At 40.1% G+C, this 21,249-nt stretch overlaps 1 protein-coding gene across 1 annotated transcript in view; it reads left to right on the top strand.

Annotated features, from left to right (window-relative positions):
• The window catches only part of trim71 (tripartite motif containing 71, E3 ubiquitin protein ligase), a 50,896-nt gene extending 29,647 nt beyond the window's left edge, over window positions 1-21,249 (top strand). Inside the window, 3 exon segments of the mRNA NM_001301331.1 lie at window positions 5,529-5,696; window positions 15,094-15,228; window positions 15,338-21,249. Of these exon segments, the coding sequence (NP_001288260.1) occupies window positions 5,529-5,696; window positions 15,094-15,228; window positions 15,338-16,789 (1,755 nt within the window). The 3' untranslated portion in view covers window positions 16,790-21,249.

Genomic DNA, 21,249 nt, shown 5'->3' with positions numbered 1-21,249 from the left:
CTTTTCAACTGGGTCTCAGTCCAGTTGTTTGGTGGACACCATAGTGTGATTGCTGTATTCAAACCTGCACAAACAAGTTTTTCCACACCAAATTTGGAAACGAACTTAAGTTCAATTTAAACAAGACCAGTGAGAAGTCAATACTCATTGGTCATTGTGTTGGCATGCTCCAATGTGCATGTATTTGTGTTATCGCTCAGCAAGGAGAGTAAGAAGAATGATCATTGGAGCCAATCATATCTGTTGAGCATGTGAACAATAGCCAATCACCGGTATTCAAGTAAAATGACAACAACCAATAAAAATTCAGAATTTCGGCCAAGTTTTTCAGTCATTTGTGGTGTTTAAACTCCACAATGTTGTTGTTGCTGTTTTTATTTGATCGGCTCAGATGTTTATTTTAGTATGATCATTACAGAAATATTTCTGTTGGCATTGACTATTTTTATGTAGTACATTTAAGCGTTGAATTTTAAGTAGTGGTGTAACGGATCATAGTTGATCTGTGATTCTAATGGATCACAACCCATGGTTCGGAACACATGACCCGATGATTAATACTCTTTTATTTTACATTAATCGTAAATTTGTAAAGATCGCCGAGAGATCGCCTCTTGTATCATTCAATTACATGTATGAAGCATTTAGGCTTTTCTGTAAAATATAATGATGACGGAAGAAGTTGTGGTAGGTTATTCAGTATGTGCCGAGTTTTTTAGGTTATTAAAGGTGTTTTCTGTCACTACTTGTTTTGCCTGCGTTAATGCATTTAGTGTAAGCTGCACCATTAATTATCATCTTATTGAGTAACTAAATTACTTTTTTAAAAATGTCATTTAAATACAAATTTACTGATGTAATTCATAAGTAATGACTTTAGAAGTAACTTACCCAACACTGCCTATGGGTAATTTGATAATTGTACATAAACAATTTGTATTGTAATGTTTTCTGACTCTGTCATAGATGTCCAAGACAAATTTCCCAGAAATAGCACAAAGTACAAACCAACAGAATGGAACAATACTTTGGTCTTAACAGTTACATCATGTGGATAGTTTGGGACATTAACAGGAAACGCTCTGAATCCTACCAGCTGTTGGAAATACATTTATTCCACACATAGTGCGAGTGAAATTTGAGTTAACTGAACCAGGCAACCACTGCACCAATGTTTCAGTTGGAACATGGGAACCCTGGGTGGTTGCTATCCTCCCAACCCTTCCATGATCCTTCCTGCCAATTCCCGTCAGTCCCAAACATTGCTTCCCAAAACGTGCTGCCATGTGACCTCTGTACACACTAGTGAAGTTGTAGCATCTGGTCCACAGAGAGGGGACCGGCTTTTATGAGCAGGTAACTCGAGTGGAATCACGACTCTAGATTTACACGCAGTTGCTGCTGCTGGATTGCCAAGTGAGATATAATTAGCGTTTGATCTGGTCTTTTGGTAAAGTCATTAAGTTGCAGGAAAACTCTTCTGGGTTACTGTACCTGACACTGAGTTTGACTTTGAGGAAGGTGGAGCTTTGGTTTGGTTGAGAGAGAGTTCAGCCCAATTATACACTTGAAGCTTGTCATTGTAAACTCAAGAAAGCAAAGCCTGAATGGCTCCGGTTTGGTTTTAAGCAGTGAATTTATCTTAATGTTGCAGTAATGAATAAATAGTTTTACTTTGTTTTTAATTATATTTTGTTGTCATTTTACATTTTTATAATTTTAAGGGTTTTTTCTCAAATCATTTAGTTTTTCCTCTCTTTAACTCAACTCTTAAAGCTACAGAAAAGCTTTATGAATGCATTTTGAAAACACAATGAATTGACCTGGAGTGACATGACAATAGACTTTGAACAAGCCATCATTAGTCTGTCAGATCACAGGAAACCCAAACCCAAGCTGAAGGGGGAAATTCTTCTACTTTGCGTTCATTTCAAAGAGTTTATAGGTATAGTGTCCACGTTCATATTGGAGTGATAGAAACATAATAAATCTCTTTTTTTTAATTCCTGATGTTAAAATAGGAGCCAAATCCCTGCGATTCTGAGGCCCACCACTGAATTGATTGACAGACAAGACAAAACATGCGCAAAGCAACTGGAATTAAAAGCTCTGTTCAGATCTCTGTGATCATCTGCACCTCAAGAATGAGTTTTACAAGTTGAAAATGTTTCAAAAGCAGTGCATGTTTGTAATAAATACTGTAAAATTGCTGTAATTCATCACCACAGCCGGGTATCAGTACAATTATAAAAGAAGACGGTTCAATCCTGGTTTTAGGACTTAAATTAGGTTTAATTTGGACATTAACACAACTGATGTCCATACAGCAGTGGATATTATTGTGTATCCTGTCACATTTGCCGTGCAAAAACCGTGTAAAGCTAAACGTTTGTGTGTTTGCGTGAACATTTATAATGGCATTGTGTGTGACTCATCCTTGCAGAAAGGCTTGAATTTACTCCACAAATACATCAAATAACTGTAGTAAGGGAGATCTGCTTTTTTTCTTGTCTGTCACTGTGCTGTTTATTTAAGTGAAGGAAACACACATCAGAGCAATACAGAGAGAGCTCTATGGCATTAAAGACACAGGCAACAAAAAACAGCTACAATGTCATAACAGCTCAAATGTCTCAGATTTAGAAAGGTGTAGTCAATAATCTGATGGGTGTTTTGAGCTGAAAGCTTTACAGACTCATTCTGGAGACACAAAAGACACATCTTAAATCTTGAAAAAGAGGTAAAAAAAAGGTGCCCTTTAAACTATTTGGGTTGTCACAACACTGCATTGGAAGTAAGGTTTGAGATGCGCTCTCAAAAACTCAGTTTAACAAAGCTGCGATTGTCATGCACATCTTGTCAATGGTTGTGTAATCAGTAGTAAGTCTGTCGCTTTCTCACATGGAAACTCTAAACACCCACCGAGAAGAAACCCAGGAAATCCTCATACACTCAAAATAGGATGTTTGCTGTTTGTTGAAGCTACTTATTTAAAATGAATTGAAACGGCACAATTCTTGAGGGTTTTATTTGGGACAACTTAATAGTTTTATGTTCGATCCACTTAGATTTATAAAAACAAAGAAGTTCATTTGATTCCTTCATGTTGTCCCAACACAAGAGATGCATTATAAACATGCTTAACTGCTTTCATTGGTTTAGCGTGACTAATAATCACATGAAGATGGTATCCACTTACAGAATAATTTAGCAGTTATGAAGTGAGTTTGGAGTAAAATCACGTTATAGTGGTATTTTCACATGAGCAGTAGTTCATTAAATGACTATGCAAACGGCTGTCATTATCACAGAACGGTTTTCTCAATGTCATCGTCGTCCAATTAAATCAATTTTGATCATTTTTAAGTGGTGGATTGACTTAGTTTTGCCATTTAATCCCTGTGACTAAACACAATTTAGATGGTAAAAGCTCAGTAGGCTATTTTTAGATCATGGATCCACTCTTTAAAAAAACCTATATAAAGTAGTCAAGTAATTGGCTAGTTTGGCTAGTTGTTGGATGATTGTAACTCATTCCTTGTAGCTATAATTACATTTAATGCATTGTCCCTAACCTCGGTTAAAGTGTGGGTGTCAGAGGTGACGAAATATTCTGGCTTTGGTTTTATTTTAGAATTAAAAGTACTGGGTTTGAGTGTGCTTATTTACTGTTGGCTCCTATAAGAATGTTTAAGATGTATAAACACATCTTCTTATTGCATGTTACTGTTACCACTTAGGTTCCTGGCTGCTGACCAATGTGCAACTGCTTATGAGCTCAGAGTTATAGAGTGGTTTTAGCTTAATCTGTTTTCTTTTCACATGTTGAATTAACATTTACATTTGTGTTCAGTTTGATCTAAATGGGGGGTAACTGGGAAAACACATTTACAGTCGGATGCCTGTCGAGGTGGCAACTTAATGACTTTATTTTTAGTCAAATTATCAAAATCATTTCTAAATATTTATGTTTTTTTTTTCTTTTTTTTTTCTTATTATTTTTTTTTTAACAAGATGGCTCAGGATGTCGTACTAAAATGCTATATAAAGGCCGGGACACACCAAGCTGATGGGTAGCTTTTGGGCTTTGTTGGCTGGCTAGTTGGGTTAGTGGTGGAGCTTGTTGGCCAAATTCAACGCGTAGAATTGGCCGTCGGCTGAAGAGAGCACACTGATTGGTTATTCAACTTGTAAACTTGCGCTGAAGCGTACAAGCGGACCTTGTTTTGAACTTTCTCTGCCTCACTCATAGTAAGATCACAGTGCTTGAATGTAGATTGAATGTGATGGACAGTTGCTGATTGGTGTGTGTCTGTCCGTCCAAATGTTTTGGCATACTACCCGTCTCCGTTCCAGATTTGTTTTAGTTGTTTTTACGTACAAAAATGTAAAGCATCACAAGCAATGTATCAAAATTCCACCAATTTCTTGATTTCCACTGATTAATACACTTTTGATGAGCAGAACTCTCTCCTCTCCTTCTATGCAGTATTGGATGAACACAATATGTCGTCTATTCCTCTTTCTTGTTCTACTTTTCTGAAATTGTATACACATTGCACTCCGTGTAAGGTTTATTTACATGACGAACTTTTCAGATGTGAACACAAAAAAACACATACGAAAATGTTATACTTCAGTGTGCAAAGACCTTTACTGTCTCCAGTGCTTGAGTCTATAGCCCCTTTCACACAGTGATACCGGTAAATATCCAGAAAATTTCCGTAACGACTTTACCGGTATATTCAAAAAAGCGCTGTTCACACAGGTGAGGACGTTACGGAAATTTTCCGGAAAAGAGCATTCACACATCCATTCCAAAATACCGGTAAATTCTGACATCATTCACCACAAATGAGCTTTAAACGGCTGCGCTTGTATTTGTAAACATTTGACTAAATTACAAACTCTGTGGATGATCAATATTGTGAACAACTTTCGCAGGATCACTTTCGCATGTCGAGATGTTCATAATATGTGCGTGTGCTGGCGCTCACAGGCACACGCAAAGCTTGAAGGTAAACAAACAACAGCTTATCATAAGCATCTCATCGATGATTATTTACACAGTTGGCATTAAGAAGAACATATAAACATGTTCTGACTAACTTCTAGCAGCTAAATGTGTCTGGAAAAATATTCAAAGGCGTTTATTCTCACAAACCGCACGGATGCAAATGCATCTGACTGTTGTGATTGGCTAAAGCAGACGTCTCACGTCAGCACGTTCTAGACGTGCACGCGCTTATTACAGGAATCTTCCTTCTGCATTCACACAGCGCAGCATTCCGGCAAATTGCCGGTAATGTTACAACTTCTCTTTCCGGAAAATAGCCAGAACGAATTTACCGGTAGTTTCAAAAAGGACCTGTTCACACATACAAGCTTTCCGGAAAATTGCCGGTAATTTTCCGGAAAGGTCTGCATGTGTGAAAGGGGTTTATGTGTGTTAAAGTGCCTGTGATGTCCTCCACAGTTGATCACTGATTCAGTTAATTTGACCTTGCTTTTCTTGTTTTGGTTCACAGGTCCTGCGGTTCTTCTGCGACAGCTGCACCGTGCCGATCTGTAGAGAGTGCAGTTTGGGCAGACACGCGGGTCACAGCTTCACATACCTACAGGACGCATTGCAGGATTCCAGAGCGCTGACCATCCAGCTCCTCGCAGACGCGCAGCAGGGCAGACAGGCCATACAGGTTAGACAACACCTATAACCTCTCTAAAACAGACATGCAAACACCTGCCGGGGGGATTTGAATAATTGTTCTTTTTACTTTGTATGCAGCAACACTTGAGATTCCTTGTTTAAAATCTGAATATCAGTAAAAAAAAAACAAGTAGCAAACTAGTTTTATTTGTGGTTGTGACAGTGGGAATTATCTTCATCAAACAGGATCTTTACTTGATATACTACATATCTATTACTAACTATTTTTGACATAATAGAAAAATCTGCTATATGACACTATTTTTGGCTATTGCTATAAATGTAGCTCAAATGTCAGGGTGTCCGCGGGGTTGTAAAAGGTAGTAATGATACCTATATGTAGTATGATAGTAATGATAATAGCCCCTTTCACACATACAGACCTGGTAATACAGACCATACAGACCTTGCCGGTAATTTTCCGGAAAGGTCTGTATTTGTGAACAGGCCCTTTTTAAAAATATCGGTAAATTCGTTCTGGCTATTTTCCGGAAAGAGAAGTTTTAACATTACCAGTTATTTACTGGAATGCTGCGCTGTGTGAACGCAGAAGGAAGATTGCCAGGAAGAGCGTATGCAGTTCTAGAACGTGCTGACGTGAGACGTCTGCTTTTGCCAAATAGAACAGTCAGACGCGTTCACATCCGCGCGGTTTATGAGAATAAAAGCCTTTGAATATTTTTCCAGACACATTTGGCTGCTAGAAATAATTCAAATAACGTTTATATGTTCATCTTAATGCCAACCGTGTGAATAATTATCGATGAGATGCTTATGAAAAGCCGTTGTTTGTTTACCTTCAAGCTTTGCCTGTGCCCGTGAAACAGCCGGTGAGCGCCAGCACACACACATATCATGTACAACTCGACATGTGAAAGCGTTTCTCTATATGTTTTCATCGAAGTTGTTCACAATACTGATCCATCCACAGAGTTTGTAATGTTGTCAAATGTTTACAAATACAAGCGCAGCCGTTTAGAGGTCATTTCTGGTTAATGATGTCAGAATTTACAGGTATTTTAGAATTGATGTGTGAATGCTCTTTTCCGGAAAAAATCAGTAACGTCCTCGCCTGTGTGAACAGCGCTTTTTTTTTTTTTTTTTTTTTTTTTTTTTTTACTGGTAAAGTCGCTCCGGAAATTTTCCATATATTTATCTGTATCACTGTGTGAAAGAGGCTAATGATTATCTTTTTATTTGTCTGATTTTACTGTCTGTTTCTTTTGACCTCCCGTGTCATTTAAAAGAATATCTCAATGGCGAACGCGTCAAGTGTAAAAGCCTTATCCGTTTCGTGATGTGCGAGATGCGGCGCCAGGTGAAAGTATAAATCAGCGTTAAGATGTTTGTTTGTTTTTATCTGTAGGTCAATGGTGCATTTACCCTGTCTTTAAATACATTTATTTTACCCCTAATTTAGTGATTTTACATTTTCTCTCGCGTGTTTTTGATATTGCGATGTAGGTCCTAAATTTAATACTTAATGGTCATGAAAAGGTCTTTAAAAGTCTTAAATTTGACATTATGATATCTGCAGAAACCCTGTTTTAAGGTCGCTGCTTCTGACCTCAATTTTAATAGGAAATCACCAAAATACATGGTAGAACTCTGCAATTGCATACAATTAAAGAATTGTCAAATAAATAAAGATCTAAAACTTGTTCAAATACAAAAGTAGTTCCAATATCTAAATAAATGAAGCATTAGATATTGAATGACTAATAATAATAAAAATGTTTTGGAAAATAATTTCAGCACTCTCCAGTGTACTCGCTCCATAGATGTCTGTTGTAAATTGATTTAAATACTTGATTTTTGTACATTAACGCACATTGTAACTGCATGACCCTTAGCTTTGTGGAAGCAAAGCGAGTTTTTAAAAAGGGGGCCTGTAGAATCAAGCTGACTTTCCATTAGCATCACTGTGCTTTTCACCCCCCACTCAACCTCAATGAAGAGAACAGAAGAGAGGGAGAACACCAGGCCAGCGCTCGCTTACTGCCTCTATTCAGCGCCCTGATGGCCCTCGCTGGGCGTATCATTAGCCGCTCACAGAGGAAATGTTTCTATTTCTCTGACGCTCTTCAAAGAGGCTCGGTGGGGGGAGAAAACAGCACCCATTAGGGCTGTTTAGATCCGTCCTTTTCCACTGACGCAGAGTTGGTTGGCATGGAAACCTCGAAGTGAATTTGAAAGTGAAAAGCAGAAGAGGTTTCTGTTAAAGGGAAGGAATTCCAATTGCAGTTTATGTGCTTCGGCTTTTCAAACATGCCGGGAACATTTGAATACACCCCCAATGGGCTTCCCACACATGGGATTTTTCATGATACAGAATTGTGCTTGACTTTTCCTATTGAACTTAATGTGATGTGATTATAAATATCACTGGTGCGGAATTACACTTGCCAAATACAAGCAATTTAATTAGATTATTAAACCCAAACATGTCATGTCGCCTTTCTAAAAATCTTGTTAACCCAGTTTCAGAGACATTTCTCAATATTATCTTCTTAACGGGATAATTCCCCCCAAAATTAAAGTTAAAATTTATTACATGACCTTGACAATATTTTTAAAAAAATACTGTATAAGGCTATGTATTTTATGCTGTGTGAACCATTCCACCTCTACTACCAACATTATAAAACACTATTATACAAATGGACAAAACATAAATACTTTTAAATGTACATAAAAATGTCAGTACTGTGATTTGCTAAGAGAATAATGGAAATAATTTGTTCTCATTCATTGTAAAATACTCACTGGCCACTTTATTAGGTACACCTTACCAGTACTGGGTTGGACCCCATTTTGCCTTTAGAACTGCCTTAATCCAGCATGGCATTGATTCAACAAGGTACTGGAAATATTCCTCAGATTTTTTTCCATTTTGACAATAGCATCTGCTATAGGCTGCACATCCATGATGTGAATCTCCCGTTCCACCACATCTCGAATGTGCTCTATTGAATTGAGATCTGGTGACTGTGGAGGCCGTTTAAGTACAGTGAACTCCTTGTCATGTTCAAGAAACCAGTCTGAGATGATTCACACTTTATGACATGGCGCATTACCCTGCTGGAAGTAGCCATCAGAAGATGGGTACACTGTGGTCATAAAGCAGGGGTGTCCAAACTCAGTCCTGGAGGGCCGGTGTCCTGGAGAGTTTAGCTCCAACCCTAATCAAACACACCTGAACCAGCTAATCAAGCTCTTACTAGATATACTAGACACTTCCAGGCAGGTGTGTTGACACCGGCCCTCCGTGACCGAGTTTGGACACCCCTGTCATAAAGGGATGGGCATGGTCAGCAGCAACAGTACTCAGGTGGGCTGTGGCGTTGACACGATTGTCAATTGGTACTAATGGACCCAAAGTGTGCCAAGAAAAAATCAGTCCCACCGGCTTACCACCACCACCAGCCTGAACCGTTGACAGGATAGATGTAAGCTTTGATGTTGTTGATGCCAAAATCTGACTCTACCATGCAAATGTCGCAACAGAAAACGAAACTCATCAAACCGGGCAGAGTCTTTCCAATCTTCTATTGTCCAATTTTGGTGAGCCTGTGCAAATTGTAGCCTCAGGTTCCTGTTCTTAGCTGTCAGGAGTGGCACCCTGTGTGGTCTTCTGCTGCTGTAGCCCATCTGCCTCAAGGTTGGACGTGGTGTGTGTTTAGAGATGCTCTTCTGCACACCTCGGTTGTAACGAGTGGTTATTTGAGTTACTGTTGCCTTTCTATCAGCTGGAACCAGTCTGGCCATTCTCCTCTGACCTCTGGCATCAACATTTGCGCTCACAGAACTGCCGCTCACAGGATATTTTCTCTTTTTCGGCCCATTCTCTGTAAACCCTAGAGATGGTTTTGCATGAAAATCCCAGAAGATCAGCAGTTTCTGAAATACTCAGACCTGCCCGTCTGGCACCAAGGAACATAACCTTTACAGGGCTCGAAATTAACCTTTTTGCTTGGTAGCACCGGTGCTCCTAACTTTAAACATTTAGGCGCATCAGACAAAATTTAGTCGCACCCACCATTTATGAGCACCGTTACTACACGTTTTATACAAACATATTTATTGTATTTAAAATCAACACTTATCAAACTAACAAGCAAAAAAAATTATATATATATAAATGCAAGCGTGAGGAAAATATGTCTCAACGAAATCCCGTTATCACAAGAAAATAGATTTTTATAATAGAACTGAGTGAGCAAAAGCATACACGGAGCGCTCACCTGCCCTGCACGCACTTAAATGAATCTGTTAACGGTATAACTGTGCTGTTCTCACAAGTACTGTCTGATATTGCACTAATGCTTTTGACACAGATTGTAGCTTATTATATGCATACATGTTAATAGCAATACCGGTTTATTTTTATAAGTAGCGATATTAGTTTACTCAATGCAAGCCCGTTCGCGATAGTGTACGTGGTGTTCAATTTGACATATAGCTGTCCCTTGCATGGCAGACAGCATCTGGCGATTATATAAGAGATTAAACAGAAGCTCTCGTGCTAGATGTGGCAAACAGTTACCTGAAAACTCCATCCCACAGACTTTTTATAGCGGACTTGAAGCCAATGGAAGTCTTCTACTCTTGGAAAAGTGTAGATAGTGGATTAACATTTAGCACATGATCACTACTAAGATGTTTCAGTATTTATAACTTTAGATGTCATGGTTTCTAAAACAAAATCTGTCAGTGTTATCTTCATTCTCCTCTTCAGCGCTTTACAATTTTTCGCGGTAACAGCTCTCTCTCTGTCATCCCTAGCCAGAAGCGCTGACTGAGTGATTGACAGCTGATATTAACCAATCATTCGCGTTCAGTGCTAGAGCAGTGGGCCAACAAGAAGAGCGTGAAGGCGGGGCACGCGTTACGGACTTGGATTTGTTTACTGAAGCAAGTTGACATGACAACTGTTTTAAACCATTCCCGAGCGCTGCGTTTCGCGTTGCAAGTGCAGAGATGCATTCTGCGTAAATTTCTCCCGAATCCGCGCATGTGGTGAACATTTTACAGTAAAAACTGGTCGCACATAACAATTTTAAGCACTCGCAGAAATGCTCCCAAATATTTTTTAAGGTCGCATAGATAAAATTTCGGGCGCATATGCGACCAAAATGGTCGCAATTTCGAGCCCTGCTTTATGTTGAATTTTATTGAAAGTGTCAATTTCATCGAGGGGTTTTTAAAATTACGATAATTATTATTATCTCATCACCCTGCCCTAAATGTAGAATACTGATGTTTCGTGTGTGCTGCTTTTTATGGATAACTTCTGTTGCACCAGACATTATTTACAAACATACTGACCGCTTTACACTGCCATTACATAAACCTCTCCTAAAGGTTGATCAGGCTCAGCCCTGTAACACTGAAAGAGCCTGACCTGTGTTTTCATGTGCTTGATTGGCTGCTTGTTCTAGTGTGTCTCTAATCCTGTTACTAGATGGTGTTAAAAGGGAAGTCTCCCAACGGTTATAGGTTTGAAAGCGCATGCAAGGTTTTAACAATAACCTCAGCTCAGGGACCTAATCTCCATTCTAGAGGCACGCTGGCCATGAAGGGCCCGTTCCATAACCGACCCCTGACAGCTTAGTCTTCCTTAGCACTGCATAATCTCATTTACTGGATTTGAACCTGTCATTTTGCAGCTGCTTACTACGTCCGCCCAGTTCCCATATGTGGCTCTTAACTGGTTTGTGTTCAGTGATTGATGGCTCAATCTTAAGGGACAGTTGTAAATATTTACAAGCGGAGAGCATCAAACAGTGTGACGTTTGTATAATAAAGAATTAATTTCCTTCTTCATTCATTCATTTTCTTTTGGCTTAGTCCCTTTAATCGTCAGGGGTCACCACAGCAGAATGACAGTGGCCAACTTATCCAATATGTTTTACACCCAGTGCAACCCAGTACTGGTAAACATTTATACACTCTCGCATTCACACACCTACACTAGCCAATTTTGTTTATTCAGTTCCCCTATAATGCATGTCTTTGGACTTTGGGGGAGCAACCGGAGGAAACCCAACATAGGGAGAGCATGCATACTCCACACAAAAATGCCAACTAACGGTGGCACCAATGGCGTAGTGGTAGTGCGTCGACACTCCGGTGCTCACGGCGACCCAAGTTCGATTCCCGCCTCAAGGTCCTATGCTGATCCCTCCCCTCTCTCTGCTCCCCATGCTTTCCCGTCAATACTCTCTACTGTCCTACCCATAAATGGTGAAAACCTTAAAAAAAATAATTATAGGACTGCAACTAACGCTTATTTTAATAATCGATTAATCTGTTGCATAGCGCAAGCTCTGTGGGCTTGGTAGCGCTGACAAGTGTGGGGGGAGATGAGAGCTGCACGAGCCCGATGGAGCAAGTGTGTGCATGTTTGGAGTCCCGTGAAGGAGCTCCAGATGGACCCTTTTGTTTTGTGTTTACCTTATGATTAAAGTTGTTGCACGTCCGCTTAATGTTTCAATGACGTTTGTTATGTTTGTTATGTGACACTGCAGCCACAATATCACTGTATGACAGATGTATCTCTTTATTTAGTTTTTTCCAGTTTAATTTAACATAATCACACACTTGCTCATCATGTCATCAGCTACCTGTATAAATGATCTTGATCCTGATTATAATTTGAGATGGGCGTTTACTCGCGGCCGCGTGTTTGCCTCATTCATAAAAGCGGAAAATGCAGGATTCAGCACATAAATTCATCAGTTACTCCACAAATACATGCAAATGAGTGGCTGGTGAACTTAGAGTAGAATAGATTTAACTTTAGTTTCACTATGTGTATCTGATATGAATTAAACACATCGGCAAATTGTATTTGAATGGATTGTTAGATTTCCATAGACAGTCTTGTGTGTTTTACAAACTCTAAATGTATTGTTTTACCAGTGCTTGTGTAAATTTACATAAAATAAGCATAAACATAAAACATAAAATAAGCATTAGGTGGTTTAAATGCTGCATAACTGTGATAATATGACAAGTCTTTCTCTGGCTCAGCGCCAGCCAACTCACCAAAGCTCAGTTTGAAACTTTCAGTCGCCGCTAAGGGTTAACGAGCGGACGCAAACTTGTCATGCTTGTCAAGCTAGATAAAGAGCAAAGACCAGCACCAGGGACTTTACATTCCTAACTTCAAAATGGAACAAAATTAGAATTCTGTAGTGATTTACCCTGCTGCTAAACTTCCTTCCTCCTCATCCTTTTCTATGAGGTGCCGAACTCTGTATCAGTTCATGAGATAGACCGTGTTTACTTCGCTCCGTGCTGAACTAAAGTGTTTTTTTTTTTTTTTTTTAAATAATCAAGCGTCACGTGACACACAACGTATCGATTATGAAATTTGTCGCCAACACTTTTGATAATAGATTTTTATCGAAAAAGACATAAATGCCATCTGACCCAGCAGACACCCGAACCAGTGACCTTCCTGCTGTGAAGTGACAGTGCTAACCACTGAGCCATTGTGCCGACAATTTCGATCTTTATCAAGTAATATTCCATTTTAGAAAAAACTGTTGGCTATACCACAACAAGTAACTATTCAAAGGGGAACACAGAGAAAAGAGGTGTAGTGCCAGATATTTCAGATGCCGTTTCCATTCGAAGATGCACATTTGATTTATGTGCGAAACTGAAATATTGCATAAAACATTTGCCTAATAAGTCACAGTTTCCATCCAATGAGTCAAAGAGAACAAAATTGTCACTTCTTAATAAACTGGCATCAAATCTCAAACAGAAAAAAAAGAATTTGCTAGACTAGAAGCAACTGTGGGCTTTTTTTTTAATATAATAAATTACCTGTACTTCAGAAGATGAAACCCAATGAACATACTGTGGATTTGAAGGCACTTGACCACTATTTGGGGGTACAGATGCTGTAGAACAGGGTGTACAAACTTGCTCCTGAGGGGCCGGTGTCCTGGAGAGTTTAGCTCCAACCCTAATCACACCCACCTGAACCAGTTAATCAACCTCTTACTAAATATCATATACTCGCTGGTGTGTTGGAGCTAAACTCAGCAGGACACCGGTCCTCCTGGACTGAGTTTGGACACCTCACGTCTAAAAAGTTTTGTAATAATACTGAACCACTTTGATGGACTTTGGCTGAAAGATTTTAAAATACCAGAAGAACATTTCTAATGCTGTGCAATGTGGCCTGTTTGCTGGTTTGTCCATTAATTCCATCCCATCACTCTCATTTTTGTTATCCCATAAAAAATGCATGTGCACAAGCGCACATCCAAAATGTGTATGGAAACAGCTTAGACACTCAAATGAATCAGTGACTCTTCGTTTTTGTTCAGGGCACATTTACATTTGAGCTTGGAATATTGATTTGATTTGTGATGTTCAGGCTCTGTATTAGACCCACTTACCCTCTTCTATCCTTGCATTCCGATTAGGTGATCTTGTATTTTCCTTCACACTCAATCTTCCCACATCTTTCCCACACTTTCTTCCTCTTAATCTTTTTAACCCTTAACCTAGGTCAGAGTTTTGATCAGGTCGTAATCAGGCCGATTGTGGGTTTAATTCTCTCCTCCCAACAATCCTTGGTAAAGACCAGATTAACTTGATGGTTCTCCAAATGATCTTAACCAGTTTTCCTGAGATGTGTTAAGAGTGGTTGAATCTTCTTGGTAAAACACAACTTCTTGGCGACACAGATCACACCTTGAGGACAAATGTGCGCACACAGTGGAAATTGTAGAGTAAAACTATATGATGCCTATTTGGAATTAGAGATGATGGAAGCATAACTTCTGACTTGCTCCATAATATCCCTGGTCCATGGTGATCCAGAACTTCACCCAAATCATTTTTGCCATAAATTTAAAAACGACATTGTTATTTTCCTAAAGTAAAACTTAACTTCAAGCTAAACCTCCCAGCAGTCTGATGTAACTGAATCTTTATATGTTAGATTGGTGGGCAGTTTAGATGTTTGTTGGCATGCATACACAGGGACTGCACATTATCCCTCTATTAGACAGGTGTCAAAGCCAGTTCCTGCAGGGCCGCAGCTCTGCACAGTTTAGTTTTAAGCCTAATTAAACACACTTGATCAAACAAGTCCCTCAGGCTTGTTTCAAACCTACAGGTAAGTGTGTTGAAGCAGGGTTAAAATCTAAACTGTGAAGAGCTGCGGCTCTCCAGGAACTGGCTTTGACACCTGCGCTCCATTGTGTGGCATTATTTGAAATCAAGGCATGGCTCTTTTGTTTTAGGAAGGTCTATCTATTAGTTATTATATATTATTAGTTATTACGATATGCGGGAACTGTGACTGAAAATTACTAAATGGATTTAACTCTCAGCCCTTTCTTTGAATTTTCTTTCAGCTGAGCATCGAGAAAGCCCAGGCCATTGCTGAACAGGTGGAGCTGAAGGCTAAGGTTGTGCAGTCAGAAGTAAAAACAATCACTCTCCGTCATAAGAAAGCCCTGGAAGAACGGGAATGCGAGCTGCTTTGGAAGGTAAATGAAATTCTTTTGAAAGTCTGTCTGTAAATTCTGGTATGATAGTCATTCCTTTGGATTGAAATACTTTCTGAAACATCAGGTACCATTTTTGTGTTCCGCACAGGTGGAGAAGATCCGCCAGGTGAAGGCAAAGTCACTCTACCTGCAGGTTGAGAAACTACATCAGAATCTCACGAAGCTGGATAGTACTATTGCCACAGTGACACAGGTTCTTGAAGAGGGCCGTAGCATAGACGTCCTGCTAGCCCGCGAGCACATGTTAAATCAACTACAGGAGCTCAAATCCCTCCGTTGCATTCTTCAGCCCCAAGAAGACGATCGCATCATGTTCACCCCTCCAGACCAGGCTCTTCTTATTGCCATCAAGTCCTTGGGCCTCATCAGCAGTGGAGCTTTCGCCACAGCATCCAAAGCTCACGGAGAAGGCATCAAGAGAGCGCTGCAAGGAAAGCCAGCATCCTTTACCGTTGTAGGATACGATCATGATGGAGAGCCTAGATTGTCCGGTGGTGACAGTGTCTCGGTCGTGCTTATGAGTCCGGATGGTAATCTGTCCAGTGCAGAGGTTTCCGACCACCAAGATGGAACGTACACGGTCAGCTATCTGCCTAAAGGCGAGGGGGAGCATTTGCTGTCTGTGCTTATATGCAATCAGCACATTGAGGGAAGTCCTTTCAAGGTGATGGTGAAGTCGGGTCGCAGTTACGGTGGTGTCGGTTTGCCCATGGCGTCTTTCGGTGGAGAAGGGGATGGGGACGGGCAACTGTGTCGACCTTGGGGGATCTGCGTGGATAAGGAGGGCTATGTGGTGGTCGCTGACCGAAGCAACAACCGTGTGCAGATCTTCAAGCCTTGTGGCACATTCCACCACAAGTTTGGCACTTTGGGCTCACGACCGGGCCAGTTTGACCGCCCTGCCGGGGTCGCCTGTGACAGCCAGAGGAGAATCATTGTGGCAGATAAGGACAATCACCGCATCCAGATCTTCACCTTCGATGGGCAGTTTCTTCTCAAGTTCGGTGAGAAGGGAACCAAAAATGGTCAGTTCAACTACCCATGGGATGTGGCCGTCAACTTCGAGGGGAAGATCTTGGTTTCAGATACACGCAACCACCGCGTGCAACTCTTTGGGCCTGACGGAACTTTCCTCAACAAGTATGGATTCGAAGGTGCCCTATGGAAACATTTCGACTCCCCTCGTGGCGTGGCCTTCAATCAGGAAGGTCACCTTGTTGTGACTGACTTCAACAATCATCGACTGCTCGTCATCAGGCCTGACTGCCAGTCTGCACGCTTCCTTGGATCCGAGGGAACTGGGAATGGCCAGTTCTTGCGGCCACAAGGTGTAGCCGTGGACCAGGAGGATCGTATTATCGTGGCGGACTCCCGCAACCATCGCATTCAGGTGTTCGAACCCAACGGCAACTTTTTATGCAAGTTTGGGACTCACGGTAATGGCTTCGGGCAAATGGATCGCCCCTCTGGTATAGCAGTGACCCCAGATGGAGTGATTGTGGCCGTGGATTTCGGAAACAACCGAATCCTCATGTTCTGACCTTTTTAAGATTTGAAATCCAAAACTGTGGACAAATAGAAAAGGAGATTTTGCACATCTATCAGGAGCAAATGCAGTTTGATCTTAGCGAGGTGACAGCAGTTGTAGGACTTTATAGTTTTGTACGATTCTCAATGATCACGTAACACCAAAATGCTTGCCGTTACAGCACAGTTTTGACTGCTGCAAGCTGAGAGCATTTCGCTTTTGGTATGTGTCTTCAAATCTTTTTTTTTTATTATTATTTTCCTTTTTTTTCTCAGGGAATTTCTTGCATTCTTGAAATATTTTCTCTCTGCATTACACCTACCTCATCTAGCTTATGTATGAATGTACTCGCGTTTGTGCAGAGACCTAGTCGGTGAAGTTTTGTTAAAAAAAAATTGTCTACCTCAGTGTTTTTTTTTTCTCGTAGAATGTGAGGGACATGACAGATAAAAGAAAAAAAGACAAACGAAAAAAAAAAAACTTAAATGAAGCAATGTTTGGATATTTGCACAGTTCGCACAATTTTTCCTTGATTGTTACTGTGCACAGAACGCAAGTTATATCCCTGAATGTTTCTCATAACTATGGACGAAAACAGAGCTGCATGTTTTGGCAGAAACATTAGGATAACGTTTTGATATATCTACTGCTATGTGTTCTTTTTTTTGTGTACATTTTAAATCGGACATCATCTTTATCTCGTACCTCATCTAAACTTATTACCTCATTTACCGTATTATACCTCTGGGTCCATGAGCCTCATTACACCATTTACCTCACTTTATGGTCTTTTCCATTTGAAAAATTATGCAAGCAGTTACCAAAAATGAATGTTGTGTAACTGATGAAAGAGACTGCAAAGCTAGACTAATAATTTAAAGACCTTAAGACCTTCATAATATAATCAAGAGTTTTGCTCTGACTGTGAGAAACGCAGCAGCAGAACAAACACCATGACTATTTTAGAAATTATGAAAAAAGTAGTGGATCTTCTTCAAAGAAGATCTTCAGGTCTTTTAGTTTCGCGGTGGGACATATTGACAGAATGTAGACACTAAATAGAATATCGAAGTGTAAAAATGGCCTAGCCCTTATCTTTTTTTTTCTTTTTCAAATGCACGATTCAGGCAAGGTATTTATAAAGAACGTTAAAATATAGGCACATGAATGAATGACTGACAAACAAGGATATAATCCAGGACTTTTTTTCATTTTTGTTTTATTTTGAGGCCGAGCTTGTAGGAGTCTCATTATGAACAGCTGCATCAGATCACAAGTTGGTTTTTGTTGTTCTATTGATTACAGCATAGCCTACAGTGTTTCCTGTGCCCATTTAAAGCAGGATCTCAAGGGAGACCATCCACTCCGTCAGCGTAACATCATTTGAAAACACTTAGAATCAATCGAGCCCAGTTTGAAATCGGATAGTTTGTGCCTGACTTGTGGGTAACCACTTTAAAGTGTTGTTTGCTTCTGCGTTCAATTGATTAGAAGAAGAAAGAGGAGTAGAAATATATAGCACTGGTATTCAGCGGAACAAAAGCACACGAGTCTCCCAATATAAACTTCTCTCGGAAGGAAAACGTGTAGGTCACTAAGATTACGTCATACCTCAAAACGTTTCTTGTTGTGTGAAGTTTTGCGAATGAGAATTAATCACTAAAGTCGTTCTGGGATTAACAGGTCCTTGTTCGTTTTTGTATGTTTCCCCGTTCTTCTCGTCTTAACATATGAGCGTTTATAGGAATTGCTTTCTGAATGCGTGCCGCACCACCGACTAGTCTGTACATATGTGTGGCAGGCCCACTTCCAGAACCTTAACCTTTGGGGTTAACTAGCATGATGTTTTGCGTTCGAGGTAAAATTGGAAATCGGGAAATCGTGGGAGGCCTAATTCGGAAAGTGCTCGCGTTTTCCTGTAGGCTGCAGTCAGCTTGTGTCCTGTCATGAGTATTAACGTGCTTGCATGTAGTTACCTGTGCCTTTCGTGATGCTAGATAAATCGAAATTTGAATGTCTTTGCCAAAGGGTGACTATAGGAAGTAGGCATGTGCCAAAAAAGGATTCCGAAAGTCACGGTTTTTGAGTATTTGTAAAGTGGATCTTTTTCGTTTCTTTGCGTATTACCTCATTCTAAACAAGATCTTCAATGTGGATCCTCAGGCATATTTATGTTGCGATTTAAAGGAGAGATGTGAATTATTATTATTATTATTATATGATGATGTTACTTTTTAAGAGTAGACAGTTAGATTTCGAAAATCGATAGGACTAGTGTGGGTATCGGAAGACCCCCGTTTGATGGATGTAAAGAGTTTATGCAATAAAGAAAGATTTGCTGCTTCCACCAACACAGATCTTCCCTGTCTTACAGTATTAATATCACGTTTGATCTGTTGACTATTTAGCGGTAAAGTTTTCACCCCTGCTCTCTTTAAGAGGCAACTTTAAATGTACTTTTATTCATATTATATTATTATTTTTGCATGCTGTTAAAGTCCTTGTAGGCTGGTGGATGTAAAATGGAGGAAGGACTTTATACTGTACCAAAAACAAACAAACAAAAAAAAAGTGAATTATCATTTAAGTTGTGGTGAGTGGTTGACTATATGATTGTACTATTCCTAGATAGCTTTTCAGAGTAAGGTAACCTCATCCGTTCAGATGCCTTACCACAGCTTAGCTTTAGCTTTTTTTGGAATCGAATCAGAACTGGAAAACTGCCAAAGACCTCGTTCAAGTGAAGCCTCCGCGTGTGGATGTTATTTATGAAAACCTTTTATTTTATTTGCTTTAGTTTGTCCAATCATTTTGGCGTCGATCATTCTAATATTTGAACACGCTGTCTGTTTTAACCGAGGACGTCGGAGTTTGTGTGAAACACGAGGTTTTGAGCAGGTGCCCTGCAGGACCAAAGATGGAGAGAATATTAAAGTAAACGTTTGAATCCAGCTCCCACGGTTATCATCGAAAACTGATCTCCGACTGTGTGGTGGTGGTAGTGTTGATTTTGGCTATAGAATCAGGCGGCCGTTTTATGTGGGATTTGACGACCCGAGAGAGATCAGTGTAGATAAAAGTATGTAAAACCCCTTTAGCGGTGATTTGGACACGTTACAAGTGTACATTTGAGAGACAATTCAAGGACTGAAACTGTGATCTAGATATTTAGTCGAACTCAGTCCGTGTCTTTGAATTTCAGATCATAGCCGTTTGTTTTCGTTTTGTTTTGGACCTCTGGTCTCTAATTGTACGGGTTTTGTCACCATTTCTGGTGTATTCCAGCTTATGACTTCTTCCTTACTGGGGAATAACAGAAAATGTAAGTTCAGAATTGTGTGGTCGTAGACCCTTTTATTGATTGTATTATCTTAAGGAAAAAAAAAAGAGATGTGTATACACACATTAAAACAACTCAGGTAGCTTTGTAGAGATTTGATTAAAATTCAATATTTGTTTCCTACAGTTTGATAGTGAATCCTTTTGTTTAGTACCTCATGAGCTTTTTGTGTGTTGTTTTGATGGTAAAATAATGCTGTTATTGAATACCATGGGATCATTTTCATCCATGTCACAGTGAGGGGGTGAACAATCCATAACCTTTAAACCAGCATGCGTCTCTCTGTTTTGTTTTAAACTACCATCACAAGAAATAATTACCAGATGAATGGAATGTTTGCATTCAAAGGCTGCTACAAACTTCATTTGCCTTGAGATGATCAGAAATGCCTTCAAGCTTGATAAGACGCTAGTTTTGGGCAACTGTGTTTCTCGGATAGATGTTTAGACCTGTTTTTCAGGCACTGGCATATGTACATCAATACTTTCCAAAACCCTTAAAGTCTCAGTGCTTTTTTTTAAAGAGGCTTGGCTGTGAGACTGGCTAAGCGATGGCTTTGGGGAGATTCTGCCCCAAAGCTCTGACCTGGAATCAATTTTGCCTTTTAAAATACAACGATTAGGGTAGAATCAAAGTAGCAAATGCTGATTCCAGGTCAGTTGTCTTCTCAGGTGGATTATATTGGCTGAGGAGCCCTCCAAGAGGCCTGACATCTCTCTCGGTTTTTGTGTGTGTGCGTGTGTGTGTGCGTGTGTGTGTGCGCGTGTGTGTGCGCGTGTGTGTGCGCGTGTGTGTGCGCGTGTGTGTGCGCGTGTGTGTGCGCGTGTGCGTGCGCGTGTGCGTGCGCGTGTGCGTGTGTGTGTGTGTGTGTGTGTGTGTGTGTGTGTGTGTGTGTGTGTGTGCGCGTGCGCGCGTGTGTGTGTGTAACTTTACATCAGATCAGAGTCACCCCCTCAACCAAAGCAACAGAACGGTCATTTATTACTCTGAATAAGGCTGACGAGACTATATAAAATATGAAGTGGTCTGCGGTCTTGTTTTATCGTCTTTGTGGACTTTAAACATTTCCTATGCAGTTTATTTTTTTTAATGTTTGGTTGTTTACAATTAAATAAAGTTGTACCTCTTTGGA

This window comes from Danio rerio, chromosome 16, assembly GCF_049306965.1.
Source record: "Danio rerio strain Tuebingen ecotype United States chromosome 16, GRCz12tu, whole genome shotgun sequence".
In the NCBI taxonomy this organism is placed as follows: domain Eukaryota; kingdom Metazoa; phylum Chordata; class Actinopteri; order Cypriniformes; family Danionidae; genus Danio; species Danio rerio.
The sequence above is the reverse complement of the archived record's forward strand: the minus strand, read 5'-3'. Positions and strand labels throughout refer to the sequence as shown.